This window comes from Penaeus monodon, chromosome 8 (assembly GCF_015228065.2).
Source record: "Penaeus monodon isolate SGIC_2016 chromosome 8, NSTDA_Pmon_1, whole genome shotgun sequence".
NCBI classification, from domain to species: domain Eukaryota; kingdom Metazoa; phylum Arthropoda; class Malacostraca; order Decapoda; family Penaeidae; genus Penaeus; species Penaeus monodon.
This window is the reverse complement of record NC_051393.1, coordinates 6,675,072-6,688,379: the sequence shown is the minus strand read 5'-3', so window position 1 is coordinate 6,688,379 and position 13,308 is coordinate 6,675,072. Positions and strand designations below refer to the sequence as shown.

The 13,308-nt window shown below is 32.1% G+C and overlaps 1 protein-coding gene across 2 annotated transcripts in view; it reads left to right on the top strand.

Moving 5' to 3' along the window:
- Positions 1-262: 262 nt before the first annotated feature.
- The window catches only part of LOC119576085 (sideroflexin-1-like), a 15,274-nt gene continuing 2,228 nt past the window's right edge, over positions 263-13,308 (top strand). Inside the window, exons 1-7 of one of the 2 annotated variants that reach the window (XM_037923626.1) lie at positions 263-368; positions 1,697-1,849; positions 2,260-2,427; positions 3,586-3,684; positions 4,133-4,208; positions 8,072-8,157; positions 12,662-12,792. In XM_037923626.1, coding sequence (XP_037779554.1) covers positions 1,701-1,849; positions 2,260-2,427; positions 3,586-3,684; positions 4,133-4,208; positions 8,072-8,157; positions 12,662-12,792 — 709 coding nt within the window. In that variant the 5' untranslated portion in view covers positions 263-368; positions 1,697-1,700. Of the gene's footprint in view, positions 369-1,696; positions 1,850-2,259; positions 2,428-3,585; positions 3,685-4,132; positions 4,209-8,071; positions 8,158-9,793; positions 9,922-12,661; positions 12,793-13,308 lie in introns of those variants that run through there. The other variant, XM_037923627.1, reaches the window with a different exon arrangement.

The window sequence follows — 13,308 nt, the reverse complement described above, 5'->3', positions numbered from 1 at the left end:
GTTTCTTTTAGATATATGGATCTGGGAAGGATATCTAATGATTTTAATCATTTCAGAAATATCACAAGAATGAACTGTAGTAAACGAAGAATTCAAGCGCATTTTATGAATGCATAAACAGATAAATACGATATAAATATGAATGAAATAAAATACGACATATATCAAAGACCTATTAGACAAAAATAGATAAATAATAATAATAATTTACTACAGTGTTAGCCAATATCAAAAGTCCAAAATGACCACTATATCTAATTTCAGCATATGATAAGTGGGCATCGAAGAGCCGTCCCTCATTGCAGTGTAAGCGACCGGGGCATCACTACACGCATTACGCAGACGACAGATTCTTTCCTATTTTTTTGGTAATTTAGGAGTTTCTGGTACATGATTTTGAGATATGTTATTCTATAATTATTGATATTTATTTGCAGATAAGGTCTGGTGGATATAGGAAGCTGGTAGATAGATTAAACTCCTTGAATTTGGTATGAGAAAGTGCTATGCTGAGTGAGGTGTTCTCTCGTTGCAGTCTTGGCATCATTTTTTTTTTCTTATTTTAATGAGTAATTCTTAGCCGTTTTTTTTTGTTTTTGTTTTTGTTTCTGTATCTGTTCATCACTAAAAAGTTTGGATTAAGATTGATTTAGGAGTGAAATGTAATTATAAGTGAGGATTTTGATGACAGAGATTGAGAGTGATTGATAACAATGATTTTAGTTTCGATTTCCGATATAGTATGTGGTGCCTCCGTGTATTTTCTCCTATTTAAGGAAATAATGAGGATTTTACACATGGAAAGAAGACTTTAGTTATTTGTATACAGTTAGAAGAAAGAGTATTAGTTGTATTTTACAATATTTTCAAATCTTGTTCTATATTTAGATCATAAATAATTTTATTCAAGTTTATTTCAAATGTATTTAGGATAGATTCCAACGAATGCCATATAATTTTCAACGAATAGAGCATTATCATTCAGAAACTGGATTAAAAATAAACAACATCTCTGCTTGATAAATATAAATATCTTTTCTAAGTTCATACTATTTACTGACATTTTCATATAGAAGTCATGTCAAATACCACATAATTATATGTTATAATCATAATTAAGATAACTTTGAATAATAGTTCAAACCAGATTTTTTAAAGAACTAGAAGTAAGTAAGTATAAGATTGATGACATACTATATATATATATATATATATATATATATATATATATGTATATATATTTCAAGAGTATAATATTCTTTTAATTTTAAAAGATATGCAGTGGTTAGATAGAATGAAAGAAAAATTATGTTGCATGCAAATATAAATCTTTTTCTTTTTGCTTGAGACACTCGTTTAGATAGTTTTATTTATTTATTTATTAATTATTATTATTTTTTCAGTGCAAAAGGATTCATAATCCAAATCTACTTATTTTAATACATATGCAAATTTAAACCAAGTGAAAATGATCCTGAATTTTTTTGCAATCTGATAAACCTCTTAAAATTTTCAATGAATTTCAATTGATTCTGAAACAAATTTTGATAAAATATTGTAACTGGAGTTCAAATGGCATTACTGAAACTGGAGTTCAAATGGCATTACTGAAAAAGGTATTTAGAAAATCTAACAATCTTAATTTCCTTTTTTAACCACATAAGCATCTTTATTGCACTGCATCTTCCTGCCTCAGAAAAATGAGTCGTGTTAACCTTGACGAACCGCGATGGGACCAGAGCACGTATGAGGGTCGTGCTCGCCATTTCTTCACTACGACGAATCCGATGAATCTGCTGTGTACTCCTGCACAGCTGGAGAACGCCAGAGATGTTGTGACGAGATATAGGTATTTGCTTCTGATGATTATTCGTAAAGATCTTTCTTTTTTTTCTTTCGGTCTTTCTTTTTTTTTTTTTCTTTCGGTCTTTCTTTTTTTTTTTTTTTTTTTGCTCTTTCTTTTTCTCTTTCGTTCTTTTTCTTTCTTTCATTCATTCATTCTTTCTTTCTTTCTCTTTCTCTTTCTCTCATTCTTTCTTTTTCTCGTTCTTTCTTTCTTTCATTCTTTCTCTCTCTCATTCTTTCTTTCTCTCTCTCATTCTTTCTTTCTCTCTCTCATTCTTTCTTTCTCTCTCATTCTTTCTTTCTTTCTTTCTTTCTTGAAGGTCAATGTGATGACATGTAAAATAATGTTTTTTTTCTTGATAGAAGGAAGATTTTATTTTCATTAATTCCACAACTCCTTACTCTGATCGGCAGGAAAGGCGAAGATTTGAAATTGTCCGAGGATGAGCTGTGGCAGGCGAAGAACATATATGACTCGGCTTTTCATCCCGACACGGGAGAGAAGATGCTCCTCATTGGCCGAATGTCAGCTCAGGTCCCCATGAACATGACCATAACGGGTTGCATGCTCACCTTCTATAAGTAAGCCCTGGCATAAGGTCGTTTTTCATTTTTGAAATGTGGACGAATTTTGCGCATTTTGTGTGGATAAAATTCTCGGATGGTTTTGTGTGAATTTTATATATATATATATTTTTCTGTAACTTGTTTAATATTGTTTTAGATAGAGATTTTATTTAAGTAGATGGAGTTTACATGATTATGCAGATCATGAGATTCTTATCATGTGATACTTAATCTCAAGGGGTACCTTACATGGAGCGTTTAGGGATTATATGTGTAAGATGATATGAATATTTATGCTTGGATGAAGGATGTTTCATATATATATATATATATATATATATATATATATATATATATATATATATATATATATATATATATAATATGTATATATATATAATATATATATATATATATATATATATATATATATATATATATGTATATATATATATACATATATGTATATATATATATATACATATATATATATATATATATATATATATATATATATATATACATATATATATACATACATACACACACACACACACACACACACACACACACACACACACACACACACACACACACACACACACACACACACACACACACACACACACACACACACATACATAACACAAAACATATATTTATACATATATACACATACACATATACAAATATACACGCATACATACATTTATACATGTATTTATACATACATGTATACATATAGACACATACACAGATATATGATCTTTTTATCTATCTTAAGGTAGCTTTCTTATCATTTCCTTTATCTTATCATATAATAATGGATGACTGCAAGTATTTTGTTAAGGATTATAGATTGTGCAATTTTAAGATAAACTGAACTTATTCTATTTATTTGATCATCACGTTGTAAAAAAAAGAAAAGAAAAATATCATATTATAACAGTTTGACTTTTGAATTATCCTTATTTTTTAAATTTTTTTATTAATTTTTAAAAATTAATGAATTAATTTATTTTTTTATTATTATTATTATTTTTTATCTGGATACTACACACAAATCTAACATTACAAACCATTAACCATCCCATTGGGTCTAATATTAGCCATTAGATACAGTTATTGCTTTAACATTAGGGATATATTGTGTTACGTGTCTGTTTATTGCAGGACGACTCCGGCTGTTGTGTTTTGGCAGTGGATTAACCAGTCTTTCAACGCTGTCGTCAACTACACCAACCGTTCTGGAGACTCCCCAATCAGTGTGCAGTAAGTGACTCGGAAAACGGTATTATTGATTTTATCCCTGTCTGGAGGCTTGTTGACTGATGATTTTTTTCTAACGGGTTTTAGTGGTTTGATTAAAATGCTGTTGAATGAAATGAAAGTGAGGGAAAGAGGGCTACTTATTTCTGCTGATATCTAGTTTGAATATTTGTATATAAGGATTATGAGATGATCATAACTAGACTTGAAAGAATTAAATTTGATTTTTGCTCTTTTTTTTTTTTTTTTTTTTTTTTTTTTTGAGGATTGTTTACTGATGATTTTTTCCGAACCGGTTTTAGTAGTTTGATTTAAATGCCGTCAAATAGAACGAGAGTGAATGAAATCGATCTACTGATTTCCGTTTATATGTAATTTGAATATTTATATATAAGGACTATGATAATAACGAGACTTGAAAGATCTTAATATTGTTTTCGCCTTTTTTCAGACAACTGGGAACCTCCTATGTAATGGCCACGACTGGTGCCTTGGTTACTGCCTTAGGTCTCAATAGTTTAGTCAAGGTAAACAAAATAAAGTGTCATTTTTATTATATTTATTATATATTATATTTATTATATTTTATTATATTATGTTTTATGTTTTTACAATATTTGACTGATAGCTGGTTTGCTCTTGAGTTCTAAGGGGTGGAATTCCCCAAATTCGAAAATCTTTATCCATATGAATATATTTATTTTTTATTTATTTATTTATTTTTTTTTATCCGTGTGTCTATACTGTAGCAACTACTTTAGTGTTTATTCCTTATATTTAGCCTTTGATATCATTCTTTGTATGTCTCTTTGATATGGATCCATCTCATCGGAACAGATGTGTGGAAAGCTCTTGCATACCTGAGTGTTATGTAGAGGACCCATCAGCATTTGATCCTGGGTTGATGTGATCTCTGTCATTTGGCTATCATAAAAGTGTATATGCAGGGAATTGTCATCTTTTTATTGCTGAAGCTGACTTTTTCTCCATACTCTGGTCTTTTACAGGATTGTTTGTAATGTGTAAAGGTTTCAGTTCTATTGTTCTTGCATCTGATGGCAGAAAATTTCCTTTTAGGCTGGAAGCATAATGAAAAATCTCTTGTAATTGCCTGTTATATTGTAGCTGAGGAGGGGAGAAGAGTATTTGACAAGTTTAGGCATTTAAATAAAAAATTCTGGTTGCAGGAACTTCATTTTTGAGTTTACTTTTGTTGGAGTTGCTTCACTTCATCAGTGGCCATCATCAGAAAAACCCAACTGCTCTTACTTGAAACCTATTTGATAAAGTATTTTCCTGTCATGCAACACTTATTAGAAGTTTTATCTTCGGTTAAGTTTTCATAAAAAAAAAAGTGAAATGATTGAATTCTAGTGTCATATTTATATGATATTTTGTTTACTTTTTATGTACAGACCATCTTAAGAATATAGTTATCTTATGTTATCATAATTTTCCATATTGAAACTGCTATTTATAGATATGATTTCAGACAAGTCCACTACATCATATTTATTATTAGAATTTATTTTACTATAGAAAGGAAGTAGATCTAATATTGAAATCCCTTTTGATAATAGAGTAGGCAGCTGTTAGAAATACACTCAAGTATGAAGAGATACAGTCAGAGTAGTGAATGCTAATGCGTATTCATCCTTAACAGGTCTGTCCTAGGAATAGTCATCATTCTATATGCATCAGTCATACAGACATTTAGTGGTTCAGGTGACACAAAGGTTTTCTTCCCCCAACCTCTTGTTATTTATGTGTCATCCTACCCTGTGCGACCTTGTGTGCAATCTGTGCGAATGTGTTGCATCCATCTGTTCTCTTGGTCTTTTTTGGTTGAACTCTCATTCAGCCTTGCAATAGTGAATGAAGTAATTTTGTTCTGTGTACAGTAAAGTCCCTCAATTTATTTATTTATTTATTTTTCAAATTTTTTCATCTGTTTTTTTAGATATCGGTTTCGGAATTCCTGTTGTCCGTTATTGTTTTCATTTGTATTTTTTTTATTTCTTGTTGTTTGATTGTTTTTTTCTTTTTTAGATTTTTCTAGTTTCTTCTGTTGTTTTATTCTCTCTCTCTCACATCTCTTTATGTTTACATTTATTTTTTTTTCCATTTCTCTCTCCTCTTTCTTATTTTTTAGAATCAGTGTAAATTGGTTAATATAAATTTTTTTTTTTCTTGTACCCCATTTGGAATTTTAAAAAATGAACAGAAATTGAAAAATGTTTTAAAATTAAGGCCAGGATTCATATGCAGATAGGTAATAAACTTTCAGCTATGCATATTTAAGGAAGGAAGGATTGCATTCTCTTTTTATCATTGATATATTTACTGTTATATTCTTGAGGTAAAGATGAAGTTTCTCATAAATAAAGTAATTTCAAAATCACACAGATTTACTGTTTGGCTTATTTCAGCATTTATTATTTTCTTGTGTTCTAAAATACCTGTTGAAAGGGTTATTAGAATGAGGAACACATAGAAAAAAAAGTTACTTATTCTGTTTTGTTTTGCACAGGGCACCATTAATGTTAAGGTTAAAAGGTTTGATGCATTTATCTTTTAAGTTCAACTTTCAAGGCAATGGTGTGTTAGTAATGCATATTGCTTTGTATACTTTAGGTGCCTTGCTCTTATTCTCACGAGTAGAAAAGACATCCAACTGAATGAATAACTTCATAAAGCAAAACGTATTGATACATTTCAGTGCATATTTCTGTCATTATTCTCTGATGGAGATTTCGATTGAAATGCTTCAATTAAATGCATCTTTTGCTTTGTGAAGTTATTCATTCTCGTTTATACCCTTTTCTGCATAAGGTAAAATGAAATCAGTGACTTTCAGTGCTACCATTGTTAAAATCGATTTTGTTTTTGTTTGTTTACTATCACTGTTACATTGCTTTCACTTATTTATTGTGCACTTTCACTTTCTTTGAGTATTCAAATTCTATCCTTAATTCATTGGCTTAGTTATTAAATTAAACTTTATATGTATTGATGATACAATGCATTCTTCCAAAGACATCCTATGTTTTGCATCCTTTGTTACACTTTTGGCATAGTGGGAATTTACTGTACAAGCATGGGACTCTATGGTTGGTAGAATGAAGTGTTAATATCAGTTCAGGTAATGATGGAAATGACACTAGCTTTACAGGGTAGGTCACACAGGTCTAGTCTTTTGCTAGTCTTGTATGTAATGGTGTTGATATGTCTGCAGTACAATGTGTTTTATTTCCATTTAATTCTTTTGCTTAGTTTTTGACACTTTCCACTCTGTGTAGCTTAAAACCCTCTGGCCTATAAGTTTGTTGTAAAATTTTATGTCCATTCTTATGTAGAACATCAGCAGTTATGTATATAATGAATGATAAGTTCTTTACCTTACGTTACTTCTTTTTACATAGATGGTTGTAAATTCTTGCATAACTTTTCTGTACATAAAAAAAGAAAAAAAAAAAAGAAAAAAAAAGAAAATGCAGATTTTCAGCACGAGGGAAAGTGACTTGTTGATTGTGTTTATAGCAGGTTCACTGGAAACAAATTTGTCATTCCTTTGTTAGAGAATCTTTTTGTTTTAGTTAAACGGTATTAATTTATGAGTGTTACCTGTCAGGAACTGGAGGTTGGTGTGACTTAGGAGTGGAAAGGGTTGGCATTATAACTGGCAGTGTGACTGTTATGAGTACTCACACACACACGCACACGCACACGCACACGCACACGCACACGCACACGCACACGCACACGCACACGCACACGCACACGCACACGCACACACACACACACACACACACACACACACACACACACACACACACACACACACACACACACACACACACAGACACACACACACACACACACACATACAAAATAATGTTGTTTAGGCATATTATGTTACGGTTGTTTGGCTACTCAACACTGCAATGATGCTTGATTACTTCACCAGACGTTGCACTTTTCATTTTGCTTGTTCACTGACTAGCTGTGCACTTGGCCATCTCATGTTCATTTATTAACTATGATATGCATTCCTACAGTACTCTGATTTCATAATATTGTTTGTAGCTTAATTGCAACAGATATTTTGAAATTACTGGTATGCAAGCTTTACTAATAAAGCAAACATTTCACAGCCTTATAAAGTCTTGCATCAGTATACCACTCCTTAAAATAATGGAAAAGAAAGTGCTTAAAATAGATATTAAAGTTTAAGATTCAACTCTTGTTAATCCTAGCCTAAGATAGCTTGCTTGCGATTCTAGAGATAAGATATTTTTGAAAAGCGCACAGGAGTTAGAGGTCCCAGAGGAGAATAAAAATGATTCAGTATGTATAACGTGAAATAACAATATCACCCTTGCATTTACAGTCGTTGCCACCTCTGATTGGTCGACTTGTCCCCTTCACAGCTGTCGCGGCCGCCAACTGCGTCAATATCCCTATGATGAGAATGAAGTACGTATATGACCATTGTCTGTTACTGAATATGTTTGATTTGTATACAGCAATGATTGATAGTAGTGTTGCTATTTATACATGAATTTTAAAAGTTAATGCAACAAAAGTAGACTTTTTTTTTCTTGTTATTAGTTTTTATAAAATGCAGTTAAATTTGATAACGTATGTATATGTAGTTTTATGAAAGGTTTTGTTCAAGTTGTATTTTAATATTAAATGGAAGGTGTGAACAAAAGCACTATCATAAAATATAGTTTTAATTTACAGGTGCTCTTCCACTCTTACAATATGTAATATAGTTTAAATAATTTTTTCTTTTATGATAAATAATCTTGGTAATCTCCTCTTATATGGTAATGAAAATGATGAGTACTCTCTGCTATTTCAATTAGAAAGCTTTAACCAGTGAAAGGTCTAGTCCCAGAAAATACCTCAAACAAAAAGATTTTTTCAGATTTATTTTCCCTGTTTGGCGGAAGTGGAAATGTACATTGTTTCATTATTTTCTTCCTTCTAAGGTATCCCTTTCTATCTCCAAAGTTTACTGTATGTTTTCTTAGCTCTCAGAGGCAAGAGATTCATTTCATTTATGAATGATTTGGCCATTTGTTCAAAATTTGGAGCTATACGACTGTTCCTTGACTGATCAGTATTTTGAGATTGGGTTAGAGCAGGGTTGTCATGTTCATATACTCAGATGTAGTATGGGGTTTGATAGTATAATTAGTGATAGAAATATAAGGAGCCATTTTATTTTTTCAAACATAATAGAGTATGTTATACATAAAAGACAAGAAGGCCAATTGATTTATTAAAAAAAAACAATGATTTTGATGCTAGTTATATTCTTAAAACAAACAGCTAGGCAAATTATGTAAAACTCAGTGTGTGAAAAGTTTTGGGCAGCATGATTGATACCCTGGTTTAGAAAATACCTTAATTATTTCCTTCTTTTCAGTTTTATCAAATTTTAATGTTGATTTCCTTTTTTATTGTTTAATTTTAATGTCTTATCTGCTGTGAGTTTCTTTTTTTTCTTTTCTTTTTTTATTTATTTATTTATTTATTTATTTTTTACTGTTGCTGCAGGAATGAAGTGACTTTTATATTTAATTTTAGTTAAAGACTATATTTTTTGCTTGATGAATTAAAGAAAATATGTTTAAGAATGTTGCTTTTGTTGGCTGTGTAAACATTTTATATGTAACTGTTATGTTATGAATGTTTGACAATTGCTTTTTCTTTAAGGGCTTATGCAAGAAAAGATTCTTGAATATAGAGTTCCAGCAAATTTGAATCAATAAAGATGCACAGGATAAATTTTTCCGAAATAGGAAACTTCAGTTAATATAGATGCTCAGGAAAAAGTTTTCTGAAATAGGACATACTGCATTGATATTACTCTTTATTTCTGAAAATTTCACGGACATAGGAAGAAGCTATTATTTCTGAGCTTCGTCTAGTCACTTCTGCCCTGTGTTGTGTAGACCTCACCTAGTTGAATAGACCTGCATGTTTCTAATAGTGTAGCAAGTTCCACACCACCAACATCTCTCCATGCTAGTACGTTCATTTCTGATGAGTAAAATGATCAGCGGCAGCCTCTGTTTTTAAACGATAATCCATTATTTAGGGAGATCCAGGATGGCGTGACGCTCCTGGACAGCAATGGTAACAAGTTGGGCGAGAGTAAAACAGCAGCCAAAAAGGGCATTGCGGCTGTGTGTGTCTCCAGAATTCTGATGGCTGCTCCTGGCATGGGTAGGTGTGACGGTGTCCGGTTATCAGATCGAATTTGCCGATGAATGGTGTCGGTGAAAGAATTCGTAGAGATCGTGTGATTTTTGCCTTTGGAATTTGTTTTTTGTTTTTGTTCTTGGACGCACGATTGGATAGATGATTTTTATGATGAGTGGATGATTATGATCACTTGTAAGGGATAAGGTGAGGTTAAATATCACTCAGTAATTTAAACTTTCTTTCTTTTTTATTGTTTAGATATTATATATTTTTGTTTTTTCACCTCACTTGTGTTAGAATGGATTGAACATGTGTTTTAATGGCTGCCTTAATTTCTTCTTAATTTCTTGATAAGATAAAGTCACTGAACTTGGTATTTGCGGCATATTTTGAAGGTATCTTTGTATTAAAGTTGCAATGTATGTGTGTAAATTTATAGGAAAGTAACAGGTAGCAGAAAAATAAGGTAAGGTTGAATTTATTTTCAGTAAACATGTAAATGATGTAGGCAAACAGGATTAAATTTGTATATAATGTTAAGGTAAGTTTTTTGGTGTGTTTGACCTATTTTGAGGTGAAAAAGACTCCTCTTGTCAGTATAACAATTTCAGCTACAGAAGCCTATTAACAAAATGTTCTCAATTGACTGCAGTAATGGGAAAAAGAAAGCAGGGTACATAGAGGGTGCTGTGTTTAGTGGAGGAGCATTCAGCACCCAACAGTGTCAGTCTGAGAGAAAAGTAGTATGAAAAATCATGCTCTCATTGTTCACTTTAATGGCCAGCTGAATTTTGAAATAGAGGAATCTCTATGCTGAAACTAGTTACATTGGTAATGAGAAGGTAGGGGTAGTGATGATTACACACTGTGTGCTTAATCATTAATACTGGCCAAGTTATTATCCACAGCACTTGAACGTTCTTAGAAGATTACAGTTTATAACCTCGGTTAATATAAACCTAATTGCAAGATTTGAATATCTAAAGAAGGAACTATTTATTTCTGTTTCTAAAAAAAATATTGTCAAGAGGAGATTTTTTTCACCCAGTTCCCTGCCCTTGATTTCTTTTCTTTTATTGTGCTATAAGTAGTGTGAATATTATTTATTATTGCTGTTATTGCATTTAAGCCTTATGTTTCATAGTAGAAAATGCTAGTTAGTGATAGATTCATTGCCAAGAAATTTACATGATTGGGAGCTCAAAAATGTTTTGTTTTTGCTACATAGTATAGGAATCATAAATATTTAAGTATTTCTTATGTAGATGTGCCATTGCTATTAAGTTTGGAAGTAGAAAGTACTCATATAAATAGCTGTAGTAATATAGTTAACTAGGAACTTAAACCAGTTTTGTTTTGCTAGTAAATATGTGAAGCTCAGATGATAGGAAGAACAAGATGATGAAATATAAGTTTTGCTCTTCTTCTTCTTCTTCTTCCTCTTCTTCTTCTTCTTCTTCCTCTTCTTCTTCTTCTTCTTCTTCTTCTTCTTCTTCCTCTTCTTCTTCTTCTTCTTCTTCTTCTTCTTCTTCTTCTTCTACATCTTCTTCACTGTTGCAAGTATATGATGAACTGGAACAGCTGTTAGGTGTCATTTCCTCTTGTGTGATGCATAAAGAACTTTTTGTGTTATTTTTGTGAATGTTTTTTTTTATACTATTCATATATATTTTTTATTATTATTATGCTAAGACTTTTTTTTCTTTATTTTCCTTAGTTTATCTTTGTTTCTGGTCCTAAACTTCATTATTTATTGATACTCATCAAATGGTTTATGTCTTATATCACTGTTATTATTGCATATAGATTTTCACTGCTTTGATAAGTCTTTTAAGTATTAGAGGAATATAAAGAAATGATAAAGAATATTTGCTTATTGAAGTAAAGATGAAAGGAAGAATCTGAGATAGAGGAAGGACTGTAAAATGGAAGAAAAAAGTAAAGATAATGAAAAAAGATTTTGTGAAAGGAAGGAGAAAGAGGGAAGAAAATAGCTCAAAAGAAATAGGAAAACAAGGGTGTATAGATGTATATGATAAGATATGGAAGTAAGGACAAGTAAGTGTATAAAATAAGGTGATATAATAGAAGAGAAATGTTGTAGTTCATCGTGATTTCGTGCCTGAGAGAAAGTAAGAAAGTGGAATTGTAAGTCTAGATGGAAGGGAGAATGAGAGAGAGAAAAGGATTTGGAGAGTGAGAGAGAGAGAGAGAGAGAGAGAGTGGGAGAGAGGGAGTGGGAGAGAGAGAGGGAAAGAGTGGGAGAGAGAGGGGAAGAGTGGGAGAGAGAGAGGGGAAGAGTGGGAGAGAGAGAGGGGAAGAGTGAGAGAGAGAGAGGGGAAGAGTGGGAAAGAGAGAGGGAAAGAGTGGGAAAGAGAGAGGGAAAGAGTGGGAAAGAGAGAGGGAAAGAGTGGGAAAGAGAGAGGGAAAGAGTGGGAAAGAGAGAGGGAAAGAAGAGAGAGAGAGAGAGAGAGAGAGAGAGAGAGAGAGAGAGAGAGAGAGAGAGAGAGAGAGAGAGAGAGAGAAAGAGAAAGAGAGAAAAATTAAGAAATCAAGAGAGATAAAGAAAAAGTAAGAAGAAGAGAGAAAGACAGTAAGAAAGAAAGAAGTTTGTTCTTAATTGTGTGCATGTGTTAGCAGTATTCATTAAACTTCATCCACCACCTGATACAAGAGAGCAGGGAACCTTTTTGCCAAGAATAGCCTGGATTAGCAAAATTTGGTAATACTCATCGTGGGTGGTGTTCTTTGTACGATGCAGAGAGTGGAGGGACAATGGCGTGGTCCTCCTTGATAAAGACAACAACGCCATTGGTACTAGTAAGGTTGCAGCAAAGTGGGGGGTGGCTATGGTGACCATCTCCAGGATCATGATGGCTGTGCCCAGTTGTGGTAAGGTGGTGTGTGTGTGTGTGCACCTGCTTGGTCTGGCATGAGGACTAAAAGATGTGGTTGATTTGTGGCTCCTTTTCTCTGTTTTTTTTAATGTAATAACTGAAATGGTTTTCTCTTATTGTTTTGTATGATGTCTTAAGTAGGTGTGTGATAATAAGAGAGGTAATAAAGATTTGGACCTTCTGTAGCTTGTGAATAGCTGGTAATGACAGTGGAGTTAAATGGTGTTGTTGCATGCGGCTTGTTTCAGGCAATTCATGTTGTGTAAGTGAATATATATTTTATAGTATAGAATCTACCTTTCATATCAGCTTATAGTATTAGAGAGCTGGAATTACTTATTTGTTTTAGCAAATGTTTCATGCATGTATACATACAGTAGAACTATGCTTCAGATGGTTGAATTTATGCAGTTAGAGGAGTACAAATTTGAGTTACATATATTACACCAAAATGCATGTGTTCTAAGAAAGTACTTTAGTAGAGATTTTACTATATAGATTTATATAAATC